At 41.5% G+C, this 27,032-nt stretch overlaps 1 protein-coding gene across 1 annotated transcript; it reads right to left on the bottom strand.

Moving 5' to 3' along the window:
* Positions 1-6,868: 6,868 nt before the first annotated feature.
* Positions 6,869-26,339, bottom strand: LOC308434284 (zinc finger protein 431-like; the record flags this gene model as incomplete). Its single annotated transcript, XM_080934508.1, has 3 exons — positions 26,246-26,339; positions 7,277-7,403; positions 6,869-6,933 (listed from the first exon to the last, which is right to left on the bottom strand). Exons 1-3 carry the CDS (start codon positions 26,246-26,248, stop codon positions 6,869-6,871), a joined length of 195 nt encoding a protein of 64 aa, XP_080790634.1. The 5' UTR covers positions 26,249-26,339.
* Between the last annotated feature and the right edge of the window lie 693 nt (positions 26,340-27,032).

Raw genomic sequence — 27,032 nt, 5'->3', positions numbered from 1 at the left:
AGAGATGAGAGTTGTAGGCCCGCCGTCGCTGCGGGGCAAGAGGTATTGAGTGAAGCGCAGGATAGGCTATCAGAAGCCGAACAGAGTGAGAGAATGGGCGCGCGCAGGAAAAGGTATTATCCCCCTAAGGAAAAAGGACCTCCAGAAACGCGGTATAGCGGGAGAGTAGCTACCCACGAACCTTCAGATTATTATTCCCTTATGCCCTCTAATGTTAGGAGAAGGGGAGTCAGTTTGTACCCTGTAGAAGACTTCGAGGCTCTAGACATTGATAGCCCCGAGACTTCAGATGATGATTATGAGCGAGAAGGCTTAGACCCAGAAGAGGAGGCAGGGGTAGATGAAGGAGCAGCTAGTTATGAGGAAAAAGGATATTATCCTGAGGAGCAGTATAGGCCCACGCGCTTGTCCCCAGTTGTCCCCACAGCGCCCCCTTTACCGGTGGCCCCTCCTCCATACGCGGCACGCACGCCTGTAAAATCCTTCTCGTTCCTCCCGGAAAGGGTGAGAAGACAGATGTGTCTCGCTTTCCCTGTGTTTGAGACAGCTGAGGGTGGCCGCGTTCATGCCCCCGTAGAATATAGTCAGATAAAAGAATTGGCAGAGTCAGTCAGAAAATATGGGATAACCGCCAATTTTACCATCGCTCAGCTTGATAGATTGGCTACCTCTGCCCTAACTCCCTCCGATTGGCAGACAATCGCCAAGGCTGCTCTACCGAGCATGGGACAGTATATGGAGTGGAAAGCTCTTTGGTATGAGGCTGCCCAAACCCAAGCAAGAGCCAATGCTACAGCGTTGACTCCTGAACAACAAGAATGGACATTTGATCTGTTGACGGGCCAAGGTCGCTATGCGGCAGATCAGACAGCTTATCATTGGGGTGCCTATGCCCAAGTGTCAAGCACAGCCATTAAGGCCTGGAAGGCACTTTCAAAAAAGGGAGGGGCCGATAATCAGCTTACAAAAATCATTCAGGGACCCCAGGAGCCTTTTTCAGATTTTGTAGCCCGCATGACCGAGGCGGCAGGTCGGATCTTCGGGGATCCCGAGCAGGCCGCCCCTCTTATTGAACAGCTTATTTTTGAGCAGGCCACCCAAGAATGCCGAGCCGCTATCGCCCCTAGAAAGGGCAAAGGTCTTCAAGACTGGCTTCGAGTCTGTAGGGAACTGGGAGGGCCACTTACTAATGCAGGTCTCGCGGCAGCCATTTTGCAGTCCCAGAGGGGCCCGCCACGAGCCCCTGATAGACGGGTCTGTTTTAGATGTGGAAGATCTGGACACTTAAAAAAGGATTGTCGGATGGTCTCTAGGGACCTTCCGACCCTTTGCACAAGATGTGGCAAGGGGTACCATAAAGCTGAACATTGCCGCTCTGTTAGGGACCTCAGAGGCCGGCTCCTTCCCCCGTTAGAGAGTCAGACTGCCCAGACCAATGAGATGCCAAAAAACGGGTCACTGGGCCCCCGTTCCCAGGGCCCGCAAAGATATGGGAGCAAATTTTCCAAACCCCTAGGGGAGAGCAAGGTGAGCACACAGACAGGCCAACAAGAATGGACCTGCGTGCCTCCTCCTCACTGGTATTAATGCCTCAGATGGGCGTTCAGCCCATTCCTGTAGGAGCGGTCACCTTGCCTTCGGGGACCCTAGGACTGATCCTCGGACGGGGGTCCCTTACAGCGCAGGGATTAATCATCCACCCAGGCATAGTAGACAGTGACCACTCCTCCGAAATACAGGTACTGTGCTCCAGCCCAACCGGCATATTCTCTGTAACTCAGGGTGACAGGATTGCACAGTTATTGCTCCTCCCTGATAGCTCTAATAAAAAGACTAAGGAAAAGGCAGAAAAACAGATGGGCTCCTCTGGGACCGACTTAGCTTATTTAGCGGTATCTTTGAATACCAGGCCTAGGCTTAACTTGTGGGTTAATGAGAAGAGATTTCAGGGTATCCTTGACACAGGGGCTGATAAGAGTATTATATCCACTCATTGGTGGCCCAAAAATTGGCCGGTTGTAGAGTCATCACACTCCTTACAAGGATTGGGTTATAAGTCCTGCCCCACCATTAGTGCAGCCTCGCTCACCTGGAAAACCCCTGAAGGCCAATGTGGGCAGTTTGTCCCCTATGTACTTCCTCTTCCGGTTAACTTATGGGGGAGAGATATAATGCAACAGATGGGGCTAGTTCTGTCCAATAAATATTCGGCACAGGCTTATGATATTATGGGTAAGATGGGATATAAAGAGGGAAAAGGCTTAGGACGCTACGAACAAGGACCCCTAGAGCCTGCCTCGCCTAACCCTAACAAAGAAAGGCAGGGTCTGGGTTTTTCCTAAGCGCCATTGAGGCAGCACGGCCCATACCTTGGAAAACGGAGGAGCCAGTATGGGTTCCTCAATGGCCGCTTACCTCCGAAAAGTTAGAAGCTGTTACCCAATTAGTTAAAGAACAACTACAATTGGGTCATATAGAATCCTCAACCTCCCCTTGGAATACCCCCATTTTTGTGATTAAAAAGAAATCGGGAAAGTGGCGATTGTTGCATGACTTGAGAGCCATTAATAAACAAATGCATTTGCTTGGCCCTGTACAACGCGGCCTACCGGTTCTCACGGCACTCCCAAAACATTGGCCTTTAATGATAATAGATATTAGAGATTGTTTCTTTTCCATACCTTTACATTCTCAAGATAGGCCCAGGTTCGCCTTTACCCTTCCTTCTATTAATCATGCAGAACCCGACAGGAGGTTTCAATGGAAAGTCCTGCCTCAGGGCATGGCTAACAGTCCGACTATATGTCAGTTATATGTTTACCAAGCCCTTATTCCTGTTAAAAGACATTTTCCATCATTAACCTGGGTTCTTTATACAGATGACATCCTAGTATGTGACAAAGATTTGTCAATCTTAACAGAGGCTTTTCCCCTATTGCAGCAAGCGTTAGAAAATATGGGCTTACGTATCGCCACGGAAAAAGTTCAGATTTCTGATACTAGTCAATTCCTAGGGTCTGTGGTATTCCCTGATAGGATTGTCCCTCAAAAGCTCGAGATAAGAAGGGATCACCTCCACACTCTTAATGATTTTCAAAAATTACTGGGAGACATTAATTGGCTTAGACCTTTTCTTAAGATTCCTTCTGCTGAACTTAAACCCTTGTTCGATGTTTTAGAAGGGGATCCGCATATTTCCTCACCTAGAAGTTTGACCCCGCAAGCAGAAAGAGCGTTACAGTTGGTAGAAGAAGCTATACAGGATGCACAATTGGTTCGCATGGATTATGATAAACCTTTCTCATTATGTGTTTTTAAAACAAACCGGCTCCCTACTGCAGTGCTTTGGCAGCAAGGGCCCTTATTATGGGTGCATCCTAATGCCTCGCCAGCTAAAATAATTGACTGGTATCCAGATGCTGTGGCGCAATTAGCGCTGAGGGGGCTAAAATCTGCCATCACTCATTTTGGCAGTGAGCCACAGCTGTTAATTGTTCCCTATAATGCCATGCAGGTTTCCACTCTTGCTGCCACTTCAAATGATTGGGCTATCTTAGTCACTTCCTTTTCAGGAAAAATAGATAATCATTACCCAAAACATCCAATTTTACAGTTTGCTTTAACTCAACCTGTAGTTTTCCCCAAAGTAACGTCCTGTAGTCCCCTAAAAGAAGGGTTAGTTATTTATACTGACGGTTCCAAAACTGGGCTGGGGGCTTTTGTGGTTAACGGTCAGGTCTACTCGAGGCAATATGCAGAAACTTCCCCACAGGTGGTAGAATGTTTAGTGGTTCTTGAGGTTTTACAACGTTTTTCAGAGCCTATAAATATAGTGTCTGATTCATCTTATGTTGTTAATGCTGTCAATTTGCTTGAGGCGGCTGGCATTATTAAACCGTCTAGCAGAGTTGCCTCAATTTTTGCGCAAATTCAAAATTGCCTTCTAGCCAGAAGATCGCCCTTTTTTATTACTCACATTAGAGCTCATTCTGGATTGCCAGGACCTATGGCTAAAGGCAATGATTTGGCGGACAGGGCTACAAAAATAATTGCTATAGCCATGTCTTCGCCGCTAGAGGCTGCTAAAAGTTTTCACAAAAACTTTCATGTAACTTCCGAAACTTTGCGGCGCCGCTTTTCCATTTCCAGAAAACAGGCTCGCGATATTGTTGTCAATTGCCAAAATTGCAGTCAGTTTCTGCCTGCGCCCCACTCGGGGGTTAATCCTCGGGGCATCCAGCCTCTTCAAATATGGCAAATGGACGTTACCCATGTCCCCGCCTTTGGTAAGCTGCAATATGTACATGTATCCATTGATACCTGTTCAGGAATAATTGTAGCCACTCCCTTATCTGGAGAAAAGGCCTCACATGCCATCCAACATTGCTTGGAGGCTTGGAGTGCCTGGGGTAAGCCAAAGTTCTTAAAGACAGACAACGGGCCGGCTTTTACCTCACAAAAATTTCAACAATTTTGTAGCCAGATGGCTGTGACTCATCTTACAGGTTTGCCGTATAATCCACAAGGACAAGGTATTGTGGAACGTGCTCACCGCACTCTTAAATCATATCTAATAAAACAGAAAGGGGGGGTTATGCAGGCCTTGCCCCCCGTGCCTAGGACAGCAATATCCATGGCACTGTTCACCTTAAACTTTTTAAATCTTGATGACCATGGCCATACGGCAGCTGAAAGGCATTGCCTACCCATGGATAAACCAAAAGAGATGGTAAAATGGAAAGATGTCATAACTAATGAATGGAAAGGACCGGATCTTGTGTTGATAAGATCCAGGGGAGCTGTTTGTGTTTTTCCTCAGGATGAAAATAATCCTTTCTGGGTTCCCGAGAGGCTCACGCGAAAAACGGCAGAGACTCCTGATGACAGCCCTGCTCCTGACGCGGTGGAACCAGAGAGCCAGAGAAGAGACGAGACGGGCGATTCTGTCGGCATTCCTGAAACCAATTCCAGTGGAACTTGATGCTACAGTCTCCCCTAACCTTTTCACCCCCAATACTAACTTGGGTGGGGGTGGGACTCTTGGGAGCAATCCTTTGCTGCGGACTTGCGTTGCTTCTCTGGCTGGTTTGTAAGCTCGAGGCCCAAACAAAAAAGAGACAAGGGGGTTACTGCCCAAGCGCCGGTCGCTCTAGAACATGCAGCATCAGCCGATATCTGTTTGTCTTTGCTTAAGCAGTAGGTCGCCGGCCAGACAGCTCTTGCACTCCTAGAACTTCGGTTCATTGCACAGGATTAGAGTGTCTGGTTTGAGCAGCCCTTGAGGGATGCCGAGCTCAGCATCGCACTGAGAAACCCCTGGTCGCGGGGTATTCTCCGGGAGATAAGCCATTTGTATGAGGGTTTCCTGCCCCAGTGTCCCTCCCTCAGAAAAACGGCAGAGGACAGGTCAGGTGTACTGCGGGCTACAAAAGGCCTAGCGGTTACTCCTGTACATGGTCTTTATACACCTTGATGAGGATTTGACCTCTATCTCCGCCCTCCTAATTTGGGTGTCCTACTTTGCTTAAAGTATAAAAGATAGGGGGAGATGTGGGGCGCCGCCCACACATTCCCACGCTTCCGTCATTACAAGGTGGCGCGGATATCCGGCTGTGGGGCGCCGCCCACACATTCCCACGCATTCGCCATTACAAGATGGCGCTGATATCTGGCTGGAGTTAGCAGTAAACAAGCCATGTGCGCACAGGCTGGGTAACTTCCGCTTCATGACTTCCGCCTCTTCCCGTGGCGTCATAGGGCCTGGTGAGTTTCAACCAATCAGGGGGCTCCGCGTCCAAGGCAAGGACTGATCCCTTTATAAGGGGGCGAGCTGGACAGCTCTCTCTCTCTTCCCCTTTTCTTCCTCTCTTCCCCTCGTGGTTTTCGGCCGTCTCGTGGAGCTTGTTCGTCTTGTTCGTCTCCTTGGATCTCTTGGTTTTCCCCGTCCTTTTCGTTACGTGAAGCAAGTACCGGTTTTCCAGATTAATAAAGTTTACCGCAGAAGGATTCTATTTTGTGTGCCGCGTCGTTCTTGCAGGCGAGACGGTTGCGCGGGACATCTGGTGAACCAGGACAAACAGAAAAAAAATTTCCTAGTACTCATAGGGATTTTCTGCTGTGTGAGTTTATGAATAAATTCCCAATAAAGTTGGAAAGCCAACTAAGTATGAACTTGTATCACACTGAGAAAGTCTGCTCAAATGGGGACTACTACATATAGATGAACTGTTCTGAGAGAGAAAGAGAGGTACTTTGCTTCTTTCAATATCTCTATGCTCACATGGCTTGTGTCCATTGTGACATTAACGGGAGATTATACCTATTAAAAGAATGACAAATGAAAGATTTACACATTGCATTCACACAGTTTGACATTTTGTTCATTATAGACATGTGGTGTAGTGATTATGGTTTCTCCCCAACATTTTTTACTCTCTCATAAACTGCCCCTCTAACTTAAACTTAGCAATGTTACTTTACGAGTAATTAGCTTTACTATGGAATATTTGCTTATTAGAAACATATACTTATTACCTATCATATATATGTATGTGCACATACATACATACATACACACATATACACATACACAAATATACTGCAATATGTGAGTGGTATGAGATTAAACAGATTGGAAATTTTACAGAATAGCTGTAATGGTAGTATCTGTTAAGGCATTGTTTCCTTGTCTTCTTTCTAAGAGGAATGCCTTGCAAACATTAATCACCTGACATTGAGGTACATGAATTTGTGAGAATTTAAAAATCAATACACTTATTAAAGAAGTGCTTTTTTTACACTGTTGCTTTTCTTTACAACTTCCAAAACACTCTTAAAAGGCATATCCATACTAACTTGCACATGAAAATTACCTTCCATATCTTCTAGAACTTTGAGAATGCTCTTCAATATTATGGTCTTTCCAATTGTAACCTAAAATACAGGACCAGAAAATGTATAATATATTACTTGGAAATTAGGCAAAATTTAAGTTACTATCTTTTTTTTTAAAGATTTATTTATTAATTATATGTAAGTACACTGTAGCTGTCTTCAGACATTACAGATGGTTGTAAACCACCATGTGGTTGCTGTTATTTGAACTCAGGACTTCTGGAAGAGCAGTCAGTGCTCTAACCACTGAGCCATCTCTCCAGCTCCCCTAAGTTACTATCTTTAGTGAACCTGATTTATTCACCTCATTCTCAATTGAAATTGCAGAAAAGTAACAGTTTTTCCCTTATTTTAAAAAGTGAAAAAAAATCCACTATCTTACCAATAGCAGTGAGGTTCTTGTAGGTCTCCAGCATCACATCTTTGTAGAGACTCTTCTGTGAAGGATCTAGCAAAGCCCATTCTTCTTGAGTGAAGTTCACATGCACATCATCATAGGTCACTGTATCCTAAAATATCCCATACACATGTATAACAGAAAACATGATACCAACATCACTGTAAATGTATACTTCATTGTCAATATATTTGTATAATTCTGGTGCTTCCCCCACTTATTTCTTGACCCAGAAATTCTAATGTAATCACCAAGTCATCTTAGAAGGAAACTGAATAATAAGGTTCACCTATGTCATTTCTTTGCTCTTTGAATAGAATATAACCTTGCAAGAAAAATGCTAATGATGGGGGGTTGCTAGTAATACTAGCACACATCAGAGAAATTGTATGAACAATTACTAACTACAAAAAATGATGGGCAAGATAAGCATTTTGGCTCCCAGCATTCAGGAGGAGGCAGGTGTATCTCACTGAGTTGGATGCCAACCTGGTCTATCCAGGACAGACAGAGGAACATATTATGACGCTGTCTCCCTTGTAAAAAATCAATGAAACAAAGAAGAAAGAGAGAAAGAACTCAGAGATATTTACTGGAGTTTCTACAAAGAATTACACATTCACTCTAGTTCTGTACTCATCTTCCAGAATCCTGAAGTGCCCAAGTTTAAACTGTAACAGTAATGATATCTTACTAAAGGAGGATGTATCTTTAAACGAAATCAAATGGACAGATGAAAATATTGGTAATGTAAATGTTGATCTTAAATTAGCAACATAGGACAGGAAGATGCACAGCAGTGAAGAACTCTTGCTGGTCTTGAAAATAATTGGGCTCAGTTTTCAGTATTTATAAGGGAGCTTAAAACTATCCATTACTCAAAGTTCAGAAATTCTGAAGCTATCTTCTGACAACTGTGGGGATCAGGCATACAAGACATGGATATTCATGCACACAGGCAAAATACTCATAGTCATTAAAAAATCAAAACAAACACAAGAGGCAGGAAAAATGTTATGCACCTACAATTCAATGACTCAGAATGCTCAGGTAGTCAAGCTTAAAGAGTATTAATGTCATGGATATATGCCATCCTGAGAAATAGTATATTCTCGATTCCAAATTTCAAAATTTACAATGTGGATGAAGATCAGCACAACAGCATATGGTTGACTTGTACAAAAACCTACATTCCAGGCCCATCAGCCAATAATATACAAACAACAGACAGCCAGGCATCTTGGCCCACATTTAATCCTGGAATTCTGGAGCTAGAGGCAGGTGGACCTTTACGTTTGGTGCCTGCGTGTTCTACACACCTACTTTCAGGATGGCTAAGGCTAGAAAGAGAAACTTTGTCTTTAAAAACAAAAACAGAAACAAAACCAACAAAATTAAAAATATAAAAACACCAGGCTTAGTACTGAATAACAATTGTTTCAACTGCATCTTATGTGATTTATGGATACAGTCTATAATGGTAAAGGTAAGACAACATGAAAAGGAAGCTGACTGATCAGGTTCAACCACAACACAATAGTCAGACAGACTGATAGACAAGACAGACAAGACACACACACACACACACACACACACAACAAAACAAAACAGGAAATGGGTTGAGTCTATAGGCACTCAAATCTCATCCCCAATAAGGAATCTAGAAAGGTTCCTCCTACAAAAGCTTCTGTTGAGAGGACTGAGTTGGCCAGAACCAAGCTGATGTCACAACAGGCGCATACTGGCAGTTTGGGAGACTAAGCCTAAGTTTCTATTTCCCAGAACTGAAAAAGTCCAAAACAAGTCAATTCCAGGAAAACCACCCTTCATAGGCAGCCAATCAGAAACTGCCAGGAGCTGCCCAGCCACCAGGCCTGAGCCAAGAATAGTTAATCAGCAATGCTTCTGGAAAGTCCCCCAAATTTCTCAGAACCTTGACCAATCCCAAAGCTACTCATATCCCTGGAAGTTGAGCCAACCAATAAGGATAAAGGTTACCTACTCCTCCCTGGAATTTCCCTAACAGGCTATAAATTAAGCTTTCAAAGCTTACATGTCTGTCTCCATCCTAGCGAATGTTAGACCCCTGCATTTTATTCTGCAGAATAAAATGATCTTTGTTTTTGCATGCTATTTGAGTCTGGGGTCTTCCTTCAGTGATTCTTGGACTCTAACATGCTATAAACACCACCCCCCAAAGGAAGCCTCAAAGGAGAGACAAATGTTCAAAGGCATCCCCTATCTGGGAGCTTTTTGATTCAATCAACTACATTCTGACCCTGATCACTGTAGGCTCATGGTGATCAATGATGAAAATGAATTTAGTTTAGCTTCAATGATCCTAATAAGTTTGCAGCAGCCCATATACTCTTCAAATGCCCAAAGTCTCTTCAGGCACTCAAGACAATCTCTTGATTGTCTCATCTTACAAAATCAAAAAGCAAGTTATATCTTTCCAATATACAACAGAACAGAATATCCCTTTCCATTTCAATACAGAGGAATGTGTACATGATAAAGACTGGACCAAGGCAAGAAATTCAGCAGGGCAAACAACAAATCCTGCAGCTCTGTCTCAGACACATGGGGGCCTCAGTTTCAAAAAGCTTAGACAGACCCATCCCTGCAACTTCTCATACATCTCTTGGTTTAGTTTCTTCCATTCCCTATATGCATCTCTCCATGGCAGATGTCTCATAGCTTAGATATCTTAACATCTTATGGTCTCTAAGTGTAATGGCTTCACCCTCACAGGTCCATGCAGTGCTCTCTCTCAGTGTCCTCCCTCACTGAGACTCTGACACTGTCAGAGACGGCTGGAACAGTGCTGAACCGAAACCACAGAGGAAGAATCCTCATTTCCAGAACTTGGGTGATCCTGCCAAGTTTGGATTCTAAATTGGGATAGACCCTGCCACACTTAGACCACAGCTGTAACAAGTTTTACATGAAGTTCCTTCCTGGAACTTGGAAGGGTTAGCAGGAGGGAGTGTTTCCCTTAGGACACCTTCTTAGGCTTCCAATCCTGAGCAAGGACCTTCTCTTTAGTGGTGATAATTTCTTTGAAATTTCAAAGTTTCAGCATTTGACAGCCATCTGAAACTTTCAGGTGCTGTTTTTTCTCTACAAACCACAGATTTTGCATTTCTTTCTGCCCCACTTGTTCTTTTTCCACTGTAGTCCTCAATGAATTACTAGTAATAATTATCCAACAGATTCAATATTCTATCAGTAATTCAGCCAATTATTTTTTAATTCTACCTTACTCGGTTTCTCAGGGCATGGGCAGAATAAGAAAGATTTGGGGTCAAAATGCCACACAAATGACCTCTAGTTAAATTGTTTACGGAGTATATTTTCAACTGAAATTCTATGACCTATACTTCTGTCTGCATTACTGGAAACATTCTGATCTTCCAGGTGCTCCAAGAACAGCTTATTAAACTCTGAGTACAGCTTTCTATGCTGTTTACCATCTCAAGTGCTGATAGTTCCCACATGCCTCCAAAAGAAAACATTTTCAGGTTCTGTCCAGCAAGAAAATAATCACTTTTTCATTCCTTCTTTTTTTTTCCTTTTCTTTTATTCTAACTTGCTACTCTGCTGCTATGATTGAATCTTCTAATCAAGGGCATCTCAGGTAATGAACAGGTTTACTTGTTTGGCCCTGTCAGATTATAGTTCACCATTTTGGGAGCTTAGGATCCAAACTCAAGCTTTAAAAAGGAAGGCAAAAACCATGGGCAAACACTGTTTCCTGGCTTGCCCTCTTGCTTACTCACTGTCTCATGCTCAGCTCTCTTATCCAGCCTAGGCCCACTTGCTTAGGGATCCTGCCACCCTCAGTGGAAGAGCCTTCCCACACTAATCATCACTCAGCACAATCTCTCACTGGCACAGCATCCAGCCATTTTGATGAGGGCATACACTCAAGTGAGGGTCTCTCAGATGACTATAGGCTCTAAAATGTTGACAAACTAACCTACTTAGGACACAGAGACAATAGTATATAAGAAAGTTTTAGAAACTTAAATCAAATGTGTGAACCATATCAATTACTTAAGTAGGAAAAAAATTGATGACAGCAACAACTGGAAAACACAGATTTGCCAAGCAATGAGAAGAGGCAAGCCTTTAGGATCAAGAAGAGGAAGCTAAAACTGTTTCCCAAACTATCAAAAACTCAAAAAACTCCTAACATAGTAAATTTTCAGAAGACAAAAACAGGTAAAGGTCTATCAGTTCCCAGACAAATAATAATATAACTAGATTATAATGAATTAAAAAAAAACCATACAACATAGATGGCACCACAAATAAAAGGAGATAGAGAGACTTGTAAGTCTTTTAAACATAAACTACAAGACTGTAATAAAAAAAATTTTTTAATTAGAGACCAACACTCATCCCGTGCACTGTTTCTCCTCTTTACCAATAATAGAAAATAGATTAAAAGTGGCAAAAACCCAGTCAATTGGAAAAAGAGACAACCCAAGGAATGAGAAAAGATTTTTTTAACCAAATTCACATCTTATAGAGGCTTAATATAGAAATTATATAAAGACCTTAAGAAACTAGACTTTCCAAAGCAAAAACATTCAATTAAAAAATGGGGTATAGATCTAAACAGAGAATTCTCAACAGAGGGCTCTCAAATAGCCATGAAAGGCTTAAAGAAATCATCACCATCTCAGCTATCAGAAAAATGCAAATCAAGACTACTTTGAGAATTTATCTTATACATGTCAGACCTGTATAATAATACAATAATACAAGTGACAGCTCATGTTGGTAAGGATGTGGAGAAAGAGAAATGACCTTCCACTGTGTGTGGGGTGCAAACCAATATAACTACTATGGAAATAAAGGTTCCTCAGAATACTGAGAATCCATATACCTCAAAACCCAGATATACCGCTCTTGGGCATTTATCCAAAAGGTGCTCCATCCTACCACAAGGGCATTTGCTCAAATATGTTTCATGGCATATTTATTCACACTAGCCAGAAACTGGAAACAACATAGAGGTACCTTAACTGAAGAATGGATAAACAAAAAATGTGGTACAATTACACAATGGAGTATATATTACTCAGCTGTTTAAAATGTAACATCATGAGTTTACAGGCCTGTGAATGTACTTAAAAAAATGACCCTAAGTGAGGTAACCCACACCCAGAATGATAAATATGGTATGTATTCACTTATAGGTGGGTATTACTTATCAGGTAAATAATAATCCAGGTATACTCCACAAACCCAGAGAGGCTAGGTAAAGAGGAGGGCTAAAGGGGGGAAGCATGGATTGCCTTCTAAAGCAGAAATAGAATACTTTCTGTGAGTAGACTGGTGTTTGATGAGAACCAGTTGAGGGGGGGAGATGAAGGAAGAAAGTAAAGTGCAGAGAGAAACAGCTGGAATTAAGGGTTATTTGGAGGTAGAAACCCAGTACAATGGCAACTTCCTGGATGTTACAGAGTGACCCTATGAGAATTCCTAGTAATAGAGGATACTGATGGTCTGAACTGACCATCCTTTGTAACCAGCTAGGGTGCATACACACACACACACACACACACACACAACCCTACAATTGGTCCTTCCTGCAAGATGTTCTGAGGCACAATGGTAACAAACTTGTTTGAGTGGCCAAACAAAGTTTGTTTAACTTGATACCCAGGACATGAGAGGGAACCCATGCCTAACATTGCCTGGATTTCTAGGAACCTTACAGAGACTTAAATGGCAAACATAGAGCCAACATGGGGCTGTGTCAGGTCCTCTGCTGATATGTTATGGCTGTTAGCTTGGTATTTTTGGTGGGACTCCTAACAGTGGGGCAGGAGTAATTCTGATTCTTTAGCTTGACCTTGAAACTCTTTTCCTCCTATTGAGTTGCCTTGTACAGTCTCAATATGAACACTTTCACTTTGTCTTTTTCTGTTTTGTTTTGTCCTGTTTGACTGTTCTGTTTTAGAGGTCTGTTCCTTTCTAAAGAGGAAATGGGGCAAAACAGGCGCTTGGACCATCTGCCACCAGAAAAAGCAGAGACCCAGAGACACAGGCCTGGTGAGAAGGGGTTCCGACTAGCCAGGGGGCAGAGAGATCTCTGCCGAGTGTGCGAAAAGTGCGCCCCTGCCCTGCTTGATCCAGGGAACCAGGAACCTGGCATTGGGCCCTCTGTTCCCAGCGGTGGCTTTGGGGTGCAGAACAGGGGCTCGGACCATCCGCCACCAGGAACAGCGGAGATCCAGGGACACAGGCCAGGTACAAGGGAAAGGCAAGAAGCAATCACTGACAACAAGATGGCAAGAGGAAAGTGAAAGAATGTACCCCAGGGAAACCAAGACAACCTGGCAACATTAGAACCCAGCTCTCCCATCACAGCAAATAGCAGAATGCCAAATACTCCAGAAAAAGAAGACTCAGACACGAAATCCTACCTCAAGATGATGATAGAGATCCTTAAACAAGAACTGGAGGAAGAGCATAAAGAATTAGAACCTTTTAAAGAAGAAACAAGAAAAACACTCAAAGAACTCAAAGAACTAGAAGAAAACAGAGCCAAAGAGATGAAGGAATGGAAGAAGGAATTTAAAATGGAAATGGACATAATAATGAAAACACTAAATAAAAGACACAACCCTAGAGGTAGAAATCCTAAAAAAGAAATCAGGAGTCACAGATGCAAGCATTTGCAACAGACTACAAAAGATGGAAGAGAGAATCTTGGCGGCCAAAGACAACATTGAAAACATAGACAAAATAGTCAGAGAAGATGCAAAAACCAAAAAGCTCCTAACCCAAAATGTTCAGGAGAGCCAGGACACAATGAGAAGACCAAACCTAAGGATAATAAGAATAGAAGAGGATAAAGAATATCAACTAAGAGGCACAGTAAATATCTTCAACAAAATCGTAGAAGAAAACTTCCCTACCCTTAAGAATGAGATGACCATGAGCATAAAATAAGCCTACAGAACTCCAAATAGAGTGGACCAGAAAAGAAATTCCTCCCAACACATAATAGTCAAACACCAAGTGCCCAAAGCAAAGCAAAGAAAGAATACTAAAAGCAGTAAGGGAAAATGATCATGTAATATATAAAGACAGACTAATCAGAATCACACCCGATTTCTCAACAGAGACTATGAAAGCTAGAAGAGTCTGGACAGACATCATGCATACCCTAAGAGAGCACAAGTGCCAGCCCAAGCTGCTATACCCAGCAAAACTATCAATCACCATAGATGGAGAGATGAAGATATTCCAAGACAAAACTAAATTTACACAATATCTGACCACAAACCCAGCACTACAAGGAATTATAGGTGGAAAACCCAATAAAATGAGGGGAACTATATCCTAGTAAAAACTACATCCTTAGAAAACTCCTAAAAAAGAAAACCAAAAGAATAAAGACACACAGGCACAATTCAACCTAAAAAAGCAATAATAACAGGAAACAGCAACCACTATTCCTTGATATCTATTAACATAAATGGACTCAACTCCCCAGTAAAGAGACATAGGCTATCAGACTGGATACATAAATAAAACCCAGCAATTTGCTGCATACAGGAAACTCATCTCAGAGACAAAGACAGACACTATCTCAGAGTAAAAGGTTGGGAAAAAAAACTTTCAAGCAAACGGTCCCAAGAAGCAACTTAGAGGGGCTATTCTAATATCGAATTAAGTAAATTTCCTACCAAAAGTTATCAAAAAAAGATGAGGAAGGACACTTTTTACTCTTGACAGGGGAAATCTGTCAGGAAGAACTCTCCATCCTTAACATATATGCTCCAAACACAAAAGCACCCATATTCATAAAAGAAACCATACTAAAGCTCAAAAAATACATTTCACCCCACACAATAATAGTGGGAGACTTTAATACCCCACTCTCACCAATGGACAGATCATGAAAACAGAAACTGAACAAGGACACTGTAAAACTAGCAGAGACTATGAACCAACTGGAATTAATAGATATCTACAGAACATATCATCTTAAAACAAAAGAATACACCTTCTCAGCACCTCACAGCACCTTCTCGAAAACTGACCACATAATTGGACACAGAACGAGCCTCAATCGATATAAGAAGATTGAAATACTCCCATGCATCCTTTCAGATCTTTCATGGTCTAAGGCTGGCCTTTAATAACAACAAAGACAACAAAAAGCCCATATACACATGGAAACTAAACAATGCCCTATTAAATGATAGCAGGGTCAAAGAAGAAATAAAGAAAGAAATTAAGGATTTTCTAGAATTCAATGAAAATAAAAACACGACATACCCAAACCTATGGGATGCAATGAAAGCAGTACTGAGAGGAAAACTCATAGCTCTGAGTGCTTCCAAAAAGAAACTGGAGAGAGCATACACTAGCAATCTGAAAGCACAGTTGAAAGCTCTAGAACAAAAGGAAGCAGATACACCCAAGAGGAGTAGACAGCAAGAAATAATCAAACTGAGGGCAGAAATAGACCAAATAGAAACAAAAAGAACCATTCAAAGAATCAACAAAACCAACAGCTGGTTCTTTGAGAAAATTAACAAGATTGATAAATCCTTAGCCAGACTAACTAGAGGGCAAAGAGTGAGTATCCAAATTAACAAAATCAGAAAGGAAAGTGGAGAAATAATGACTGAAACTGAGGAAATTCAAGAAATCATCAGATCCTACTACAAAAGCTTATACTCCACAAAGTTGGAAAATCTGGAGGAAATGCATGAATTCCTAGACAGATACAAGATACTAAAGTTAAACCAGGACCAGGATTATTTATTATCTAAATAATCCCATAACACCTAGAGAAATAGAAGCAGTCATCAAAAGCCTCTCAACCAAAAAAAGCCCAGGTTCAGATGGGTTTAGTGCAGAATTTTATCAGACATTTATTGATGACATAATACCAATACTCTCCAAACTATTCCACAAGATAGAATCAGATGAAATACTACCTAACTCATTTTTTGAGGCTACAATAACTCTCGTTCCTAAACTACACAAAGACCCTACAAGGAAAGAGAACTTCAGACCAATCTTACTTACGAACATTGCTGCAAAAATACTCAACAAAATCCTTGCAAACCGAATCCAAGAACACATCAACACGGTCATTCACCACAATCAAGTAGGCTTCATCCCTGGGATGCAGGGATGGTTTAATATATGGAAATCCATCAATGTAATCCACTAAATAAACAAACTCACAGAAAAAAACCACATGGTCATCTCACTAGATGCTGGGAAAGCATTTAACAAAATTCAACATCCCTTCATGTTAAAAGTCTTGGAAAGAACAGGAATCCAAGGCCCATACCTAAACATAATAAAAGCAATATACAGCAAACCAACAGCCAACATCACACTTAACAGTGGGAAACTTGAAGCAATCCCACTAAAATGAGGGACTCGACAAAGCTGCCCACTCTCTCCTTACCTATTCAACATAGTATTGGAAGTCCTGGCCAGAGCAATTAGACAGCAAAAGGAAATCAAAGGGATACAAATTGGAAAGGGAAAAGTAAAAACATCACTATTTGCAGATGACATGGTAGTATACTTAAGCAACCCCACAAATTCCACCAGAGAACTCCTACAGCTGATAAACAAGTTCAGCAAAGTGGCTGGATATAAAATTAACTCAAACAAATCAGTAGCTTTCCTATATTCAAAGGACAAACGTGGAAAAAGAAATTAGGGAAAAGATACCCTTCACAATAGTCACAAAAACTATGAAATACCTTGGTGTGACTCTAACTAAGCAAGTGAAGGACCTGTATGACAGGAACTTCAGACCTCTAAAGAAGGAAATCGAGGAAGATCTCAGAAAATGGAAAGATTTCCCATGCTCATGGATCGGAAGGATCAACATTTTAAAAATGGCCATCTTACCAAAACAATCTACAGATCCAATGCAATCCCCATTAAAATTCCAACCCAATTCTTCATTGAGTTGGAAAGAGCAATGTGAAATTTCCTCAGGAATAATAAAAGACCTAGAATAGCGAAATCCATCCTCAACAGCAAGAAAACAAATGCGGGAATCACTATCCCTGACCTCAAGCTATATTACAAGGCAATTTTGCTGAAAACTGCATGGTACTGGTACAAAAATAGGCACGTGGATCAATGGAATAGAATAGAAGATCCAGAAATGAGCCCTCACATATATTGTCACCTGATTTTTGACAAAGGAGCTGTAAACATTCAATGGAAAAAGGACAGCCTATTCAACAAATGGTGTTGGTCCAACTGGCACTCAGCATGCAGAAAAATGAAAATAGACCCTTTCTTATCTCCTTGTACAAACAAAGCTCAAGTGTAAGTGGATCAAAGATCTCCACCTTAAACCAGGTACACTGAAACTATTACATGAGAAAGTAGGGAAAAACTTAGAACACATAGGCAAGGGAGAAAATTTCCTGAACAAAACACAAATGGCTCATGCTCTAAGGTCAAAGATTGACAAATGGGACTTAATGAGATTGCAAAGTTTCTGTAAGGCTAAGGACATTGTCAAGAAAATAAAATGGCAATCAACAGAGTGGGAAAAGATCTTTACCAACCCCACATCAGATAGAGGCCTAATATCCAAGGTATATAAAGAATTCAGAAAGCTAGACACCAGAGAATCAAACAACCCTATTAAAAATGGGGTACAGAGCTAAACAAAAAGTTCTCAATTGAGGAATATCGAATGGCTGAGAAACATCTAAGGAAGTGCTCGACATCCTTAGCCATCAGGGAAATGCAAATCAAAACAATCCTGAGATTCCACCTCACACCAGTCAGATTGGCCAAGATCCAAAACTCAGATGACAGCAGATGCTGACAAGGATGTAGAGAAAGAGAAACACTTCTCCACTGTTGGTGGGGTTGTAAACTGATACAACCACTCTGGAAATCAGTCTGGCGATTCCTCAGAAAAATGATCATAGTACCACCCGAAGATCAAGCTATTCCGCTTCTGGGCATATACCCCAGAGACACTCTAATATACAACAAAGATGCATGCACCACAATGTTCATAGCAGCTCTATTTATGATAGCTAGAAGCTGGAAAGAACCCAGATATCCTTCAGTAGATGAATGGATACAAAAATTGTGGTACATTTACACAATGAAGTACTACTCAGCTATCAGAAACAGTGACTTAACGAAATTCTTAAGAAAATATATGCATCTAGAGAATATCATCCTGAGTGAGATAACCCAGTCAGAAAAGAACAGATATAATATGTAGTCACTGATAATGGGATACTAACCCCAGAAAGCTCTGAACACCCCAGAAACAACTCACAGACTGTGTGAAGTTCAAAAAAAAAAAAAAAAAAAAAAAAAAAAAAGAAGGAAAAGAAAAAAACCATTATGCTCAATCCTTACACACCAAGAAAACTTTGACTAATTCCGGGTTACATCCTGTTTTACATGTACTTTATGCTCATTGTAACTAGTAAGACCTTAATGCACACTAATCAAACCTTTGAGAAAAAAAAACCAAGCACTGACAAAAATGTATTTGTATACTTTATTGCAAAAATGCTTAAAAATTTGTTCATTTATCTTTGTTTTTTTTTAAATAAAGTTGTTCAAAAAAAAAATAAGAGGAAATGGGGATGAATCTTGGGGAGAAGAGGATAGGAGAGGGTGGGGGTAGCTGGAGGCATGTAGGGAGGAGAAATAGTGCTCAGGATATATCGTATGAGAGATGAATCTCTCTTCAGTTAAAAAATTAATTTAATATCACTTAAATGAAAATGCAAAGAAGGCAAGCAATAATGAACAAAGAAGAGTGAAACAGTGAAGACAGGGACGGTATGATTGTGAAAAACACAGTTCTCATTGTTTGATGTAGTTGATGACTACCACACAGGAGTGTAAAAATGTCATCTTGGAGGCTTATTTCCTCCTCCTTATAACCTAGACCTAGTCCTAGAAGCTTCTGGCCTCCGTACCAGGTCTAGGTCTAGAATGTGTTTGGCATCTAAACCTTAACTGCTGAGTAAACTCAAACTTTCTTTTTTTCTTTCTGAACTCTAGCTGGCTGGTCAACTCGGCTGTTCTGGCTTAAACTCCTCTTCATGCTGACTGATTCAAACTAGCTTATTTCACTTCTGACTGAATTGCTGCCTCAAAAGAACTCTAACAATCCTCTTATCTTCTGGCTCCTCATTCTCTCTTCACCTGTGTCTAGCTTGTTCTCCGTTTAACCTGTCTCCATAAAACTCTCCCAGTAAAACTGCCTTCTCCTCTCACCCAAGGTGATGCTTCCTTTTATGTTGCCTCTCTTTCCTGTCTTCTTTTGAGAGTTGAGCATATCCTATTCTGTCAGATCTTTCTCTAGTTCTTCATTTTGTCAATTAGACAACACTTTCAAACAAGGTGCTCCCTTCTAAAACTAACTTTACCTTATGTACTAATGGCTGAGCCATAACCACAATTATAAACAGTGTTTTTGGTTTTTGTTTTAAAATTGAAGTAAATTAGACACTCTTGAGGTTCACAATGTGATCACACAAAGAAGTTCATGACAAGCTCATCTTGGGTCCAGTATGTATCTGTGAAATCAGAAGTTTTGCTCTCAGTAATGTGAAATATATATCATGTAGGAAACAAAAGCAGGTCATTTTCTTATGTCAGCTTTCACTAGTTTGAAATGTGGAATTACAGAGATTTCTGCTCATTTCATTCATTACTCTTGGTTGTTTTTAAGAAAAACTAATGTTTGAATAACTATACAAATAATAGAAATAAATATGTGTTGTTATACAAAGTTGCTACATTCATTATATTATACATTAAGCATAAGTAAACTGATGTATAAAAATATTAAATGGTTAAACACATGCTCCAAAGCAAAAATGAAAGTGTCACCATTTAAAATAGGTTATTTAATCCAGAGAAAACAAAGAGATGGGTCAGTTATCTAAGACTATTACATGTTTAAGTGTAATTTATAGTCATTATTTAAATTCAAACAAAATGATCAGTCTATTTCTTAACCTTGTTTTTACTTTTTCATGCTTATGACTCATTGGCAGAAAGCTCTCCTGCCATCCACATAGAGCCACTTTCTGCAGTTTACAGTATATTATAATAGCACATCTGCTTCTCATCTATAACAACTCTTGCTATATAAAACTTGATATTTCATTTTTCTTCTCAACATAATGTTCTAAAAGAACAGAAAAACCCTTTGAAGGAGATTGCTTCAGCTAGACTCTGCGCTTTCGGCCACGAGTTTTCTGTCGGCGCTTGTAGTGCAGACAAGATGGCTGCACTTCTCATGGTATCTGACAATAAGAGTGCACCAAGGATTAAATTATACGGGAGAAAGAGACACTGCTTAAGCTGTAATTACATGTCATTTTATGACCAAGCACTGACTGAGAGCCTTTACAAGTGCATAATCCTTTAACCTTTGGTATTGTCTTCATGCTTTTAGCACAATGTCCCCTTGAGGCCCCCAGTTTGTCCTCAACAAATGAGCAATGAGGTTACTCTTATTTAGGCCACCATGAATGCAACTGCAATGAACATGAGAATTCTGGTGCTTCTTAGAACTAATTTCGAGTGCATGGAAACATACTGAACATTGCTAGGTTCTATGGCAATTCTGTCATTTTCTTGAGAACTCAGTAGAATGGAGTTGCTTGGGTGTAGGTATTAGGTCCAAATGTATCAGAAAACATATTAAATACGTCCAAATTTACACCAAGACAACATGGTTTTAACTAATTTTAGCTGATATCCATGGAAAATTTCAACCTATTGCTATCAGAGTTTATTGCTAATACAAATCCTGCATCACATCCAGATTCATTGTCCAGTTCTGGACCGTGTTTTATTTTTATTCTTTTTTTGTTTTTTTTTTTCAATTAAGTCATACTTAGTGAGATATCATTTATGTGACCCTAACAATGTATTCTATGTCACTAAAGTCTAAACTAAAGTCCTCTTTCTATGGTTTTGTACATTATTTCACATCAGTTTTAGTTTTACACACTTACTTAGTTTGCTAAATGAATGATTATGTACAATATCTTTTACCCATTTATACAACTCTAAACAACACCATTAAAGTGATATTTTCTAAAAAGAAAAAAAGATGTTGGATATGTTCTATTCACAGTATAAATTCAAAACACTCTAAAGAAAACTCCTAACAATATATAAGAGAAAAGCTGATTCCAAAACTATTTGCTATGTGAAAAATATCTCACAACTGTCAACAGGATTATGAAGAAATAGTTCACATTTTGGCACAATGTGAATTCCATCTGTACTTATCACATAGCTACAACAATGGGTTGCAGAGAAAAAGCCAAGAACATAAGCCTCAAATTAGTCAACTTTTAATTGAAAGATCCGAGGAAACTCAGACAGGAAAAGTGTGAACTTGACAAATATTATCTATGGTTGCATGTGTATACAAATTAAATGAGGTGGCTATGTCTCAGCACCCCCATCCCTCCTTATGATTTCACACAAAGCAGGCCCACTGAGCTCACACACAATCCAATATTGAAGAATAATTTAATGTCTGCTACCTGCCACATGGATTATGGCACATGATGTGGAATGTGCCCTACCCACCTGCACACCTGATAAACCTCTGCATCTTAGAAACTCCTTTTGTACCCTGTAGCTTATTTCCATGAATCTTGCCATTGTGGCAGCTGGTAGTAGAAACTGTGGAGTACTTTTGTGGCCACTTGGCAAGAATTTGACTTTGGGCCAGGACAGGGAAGGAAGCTCAGGCAGGAATCCGATTTTAGGCCAGAACAAAGAAGTAGGCTTCAGGTAATAATGTGACTTTGAGCCAGGATAGAGACGTGGGCTCAGATATGGATAAGCCCTTAGAAACAGTGATCATGGGACAGTGTTTATGGCCTTGCTTGTTCCTTGACTATTTGTGATTATTGTCTTGCTTGTTCCCTTAACCTAGAAGTGACCTTATTACTTGCATGTAATTAAGAAGGTATAAAAGCAGACTGGGAAAAAATAAATCAACCTCAGCCTCAGAATTGGCTGGGGTCATACTACAATGCTATCTACTTGTCTTTTTTCTTTTTAATCCTCACTCCTGCACTGGGGAACTTGTTGACTGACTGTGCTGGTTTGGTGAAGAAAGGTAAAAGAATTTTAATCAAATATTGCTGAAGGATGATCATCACTTCCTCTCTATCAGTTTCTAAACTATTTGTAAACTTTATCACATAAAATTGAATTTGCAATACAATGTTCAGAACTTCTAGAAACCAAACCTTCAGTTTTGAAATCTATCTTCCCATTGCACGTCAAAAGCAATTCACGTGTGTGCACATTTACTATAAGTAAACACAGCTTCCTATGGCCAGAGCTGCAGAGCCTCCTCCCTCCCAGAGAAACCAAGCCAAGGCCCTCTGCTCAGGTCACCACAAGTACCAACAGATGCACAGTCTGGTTCACAGTCCATACAAATCCAGTCAGATTAAAACTGATAGATTAATCAACCTGCTCTTCCCAGTGGCTGCGACAATTACTAGAGCACAGCATGTGGTCACAGCTCTCTGATGAACTGTATTAGAAAAGAATAGGGAGCTGCCTCCCACTGGTGCTCCTCCTGATTGCTAGCCTGCCCGGAGCCCCTCATTATCTTTAACCATCCAGCTAGGCCTCAGGACAGTAGCAGCTCCTCTATGGGAGGATTAGAGATTAAATGACTCAAACAGCACAGGCCTTCCCAGCTCTGCCCTTCCACCCTAGGGCAGCCCTAGTATGGTAAATTTGTATTGTAGTAGAATCTTTCACTCTCCCAGGGCACCTATTCATCTTCCAAGGTCCTTTGTGTGTGCATTCATCACACACTCAACATCATCCGGTGCAGACATCTCTTTGCTTCACAGCTCAGAAGACTTGCAGCCAAACTCTAGTCAAACTCAAACAGTAACAACTAAAGCAAAAAGTGGCTAAGAATTTGAAATCAAGGAACAGTAAATGGGAGGTGAATGATAAAAAGAAATAAGGAAAGGACATGGCTGCTCCTAGGTATGGTGGAATATAATGTTTATTATACATAAAAGGGAGAGAACATATCTGGGGATATCTGGAGGAGTCCAGAGTGGACATGACCTCAGCCATGTGAGGGCAGAAAGAAAGGGAGAAGTGGGAGCCAGACTAAGAGGCCAGGAGGGTACATTACAGATGAAAAGGACCAGGTACCCAAAATGGTTGAGTTACATAAAGAAGGGCAGCTGGGAGAAGGGTACTCCAATCCCTAAGCTAGAGGGTAGGTAAGTCAGCTATACCCTGTGACAGGTAAGGACTGAGGGATGCTGGGAGAACTTGACAGCCAGGTCTACAGCATTAGTAAGATACTGTTTGACCTTGACCTCCTTGTTCTATGTTACCTGCTGACACCTGTAACCTCTCACACACACAGCTACTGCCAAAGGCCTGGTGTCTCAACCCTCTGACCTATGTCAACAAAAATTGTACATCTCCATAGGGCAGTTCCCTAATTGGAATTCAATATTCATTGACTCAACACAAACCTCCCCAAACTGTACACTCACCAATCTGGTCCGTTTTCATTTATATCTATGAATTGTGAAATTACAAAATCACCACCCTGCCTGAATCAGGTTTTTCTTCACAGTGGTGACCCCTACAGCTGACTCCCTTAAACTTTAATCTGTGGTCTAGCTATTGCTTACTCTGTTTCACCCTGCAGTGCACACAGTCAACTGTTCCTCCTGTTTTGAAGGCATGCTCCACATGCAAATCTTTTTTCTGTTGCTGCAATGGACAGTTAATTACATGACTCAAATGAGTCATAAAACTCTATTATGATATATCCCCTTTATTTAAGGATTTAGAAAGTTTAAACAAGAGGAAAGCAAGAGATTGGAATCAAGCTGACCTAAGTCAACATAGCTTGTCTCAGAAACATTTTTTTTTCCTGAAAGGCTGAAGATGCAGTTAAGTTTTTTTTTTTTTTAATGTCTTTAATAATAGCTTGTATTCAATTCTGGTTTGTAGTGATATTTTTGAGAAGTCTGGAATTTTGTTTTCTTTAAAAAACACAGAAATATTATAAGAATGTGCTTTCAATTTAATCCCAGGTACAGAGATGTAAGGCTGCTTCTGACTGTTTGCAGTCACTAACCATGATTTGCCTCGAGCTCTAGCAGAAGCATGTTTTTGCCAGCTACAGATTTGTGTGTTGACGTGGCATCTGAAATTATGGGAACTTTTTGGAGGGTACATAAATTCGAGGACCCCGAGAGGCAGAGTGGAGGGTTGTTGGTTTTTTAGGAAGGTTGGCTGTGGTTTGTTAGTAGCTGTGGTCAAAGAAACATAAGGAAATGTTGGGAATCATTTGCCTGTTTCTAAAAGCAGAGTAAAAGTTTGTCCTTGCTTCTCTGAAGCAGAGAGAGGAGAGAGAGAGAGAGAGAGAGAGAGAGAGAGAGAGAGAGAGAGAGAGAGAGAGAGAGAGAAGAGAGAGAGAGAGGGAGAGAGAGACAGAGACAGAGAGAGACAGAGACACACAGAGAGACAGAGACAGAGAGAGGGAGGGAGGGAGGGAGGGAGGGAGGGAGGGAGGGAGGGACAGAGATTCCCTGCCAGGCGGAGTCAAGGATATTCTGCTGAGGCATGGAACCATAAGAAGAGGCACACCTGAGGCTCAAGGTCTTGCACCAGCTATTTCTTATGCTAAGTAAACTTCTTAAGAAGAATATCACCTTATATACTTCTTACATGGGGGGAATGGAAGGGAACATATGAAGAAACTATTAAGTCAACAGAAGCATCATACAATGGGACACACTCAGGAGGAGTCTAATCAAACAGTGCTTCACAAAGGGAACTCAGGGTATCTCAAGAACATTACTTACCAAGCCTGTAGTGGTCTTGGGACTGATAACCAAAACCCCAAATGTTAGGAAGAGTTGTGCTCTCAGAATCTAGATAAACAACCCCCAAAGGCCCTGGCCCCAGACCCTTGCCAGCTCTCTCAAGAATATTCCTGGTTTTAGAGAAGGAGCTCTAGGGTCTCAGGGAAAGCTCCCAAGGCCTAGACCCCAGGCTGTTCCTGGGTTTCAAAAGGAGCTATGCTATTCTTCGTTCACGCAGACCTCTGTTGATCAGGCCAGCAATCAATAAAACCATGGTTGTTTTACCTTTTCAAATGGTTGTCACCAGTTTCATCTTGCTCATGTGGCAGAACTATGTTTTTCTCAAGATGAAAACTGAACCTTTGTGGCACACCAGGTCTTAATGTTGATTGTGATCCTGTAAATGCCCCACTGAGCACCTTGTTAGAGGCCTGCTCTTTGATAGGGGAATGGGCCTAATGCCTGGTTGTAAATCAGGGTTGTTTCCTTTGTTATGTTTTGGAGAATCCTGGTGAAATAAAACAGGTGGATCCTAGAATTCTAATCTCTAACCGGCCTGGTTAGTATACTAATCTGCAGGGTTACAGGCAGTCCTCCCTCAGCTAAATTCTACTTGGTGTGACTTACTATCCTAAGCATCAGTAAATGCTTTACACCATCAATTCTAATCTTTTACATCCCAGTTTGGTATGTAAACATATGAGACCCCTTTTACAGGCTCCACAAAATTAGCTCCAAAAGGATGGTACACCTTAATTTTAAATGCTAAGAACAGAACTTGTAGAAACTAGAGCTTTCTGGATTTTGCATCATGCCAAGGATGTTTCTACTCAGAAGCCACTTTTCCAAATGCTCTGCGCAGATGCAGCCCCCATAGAGAAGTTATTCAGTGTCTACGCTAGGTCAGCGAGTGGCTAGGACCACGAGGATCTCACAAGTGGCCGCATCTGACCGCCGTTCCCACCCTGGGGGCGGGGGGAGAAGCCACCACATCAGCTCCTGCTGCTCAGCTCCCCGCTCCTCCCGGTTGTTGGTAGTGACCCTGTGTGCTCACCATATCGCAACTTCGGAGCTTGCCTGAGCACACTTCATAGCATCCAGCCGCAGGACAGAGAACACACCACACCAAAACAGTAAAGCCTGCTCTGCTACTGAGCGGAACCTGATACAAGGCACCAGAGAAAACCCGCCTCCTTTTTGACTGGCAGGTCCGCCCGAAGGCTCTGATTGGCCAGTGAGTCTTGAGTGACATGAGCACCTCCCTTAGGGTTAGAGTGCGCCAAAGGGACACAGTGTAGAGACGTTCTCGGCCCAGGCTTTTAGTTTAGGGCCAGACAAGAGCTGCAGAGATTTGAGTTTGAGTAGCACGTGTGCCTGTCTTTCAATATCCTACCCATCTGTCTCCCCACCGAGCCCCACGGAGGACTCCACTCACCACTCCACTATACTCCTCCCCTTTGTGGGCAGTGATCTTGTGCTCACCAGGTCCTGACTTCAGCAAAAGCTTCCCTCACAGTATTCAGTAGCCTCTTTCCCCTCTTCCTCCTGGAATCAAGGTAGATAGCTTGCATAACCCATTACTACTTACACTAGAGTTATCAATTTGTCCCACAAGTGTAAGGGTGCCCAGGATATTAACCATTAAAGAGATTTTAGGAAACAAGATTTTTGTTTTGTGTCTGTTGGGATTCAGACCTGTGGCAAGCAGCTGATGTGTATATTTTACACACCAAAGCTGGCCAGACCTCCAGGTTCTCCCAGTGATTCTCAGTCCCCACCTGCTACAGGGCATGGCTGACATACCCCACCTTGTAGCCTGAACTTACCAGCCCAGGAGCTGG

The sequence above is a fragment of the Micromys minutus genome, assembly GCF_963924665.1.
Source record: "Micromys minutus genome assembly, chromosome: 21".
Classification (NCBI taxonomy): Eukaryota; Metazoa; Chordata; class Mammalia; order Rodentia; family Muridae; genus Micromys; species Micromys minutus.
The sequence above is the reverse complement of the archived record's forward strand: the minus strand, read 5'-3'. Positions and strand labels throughout refer to the sequence as shown.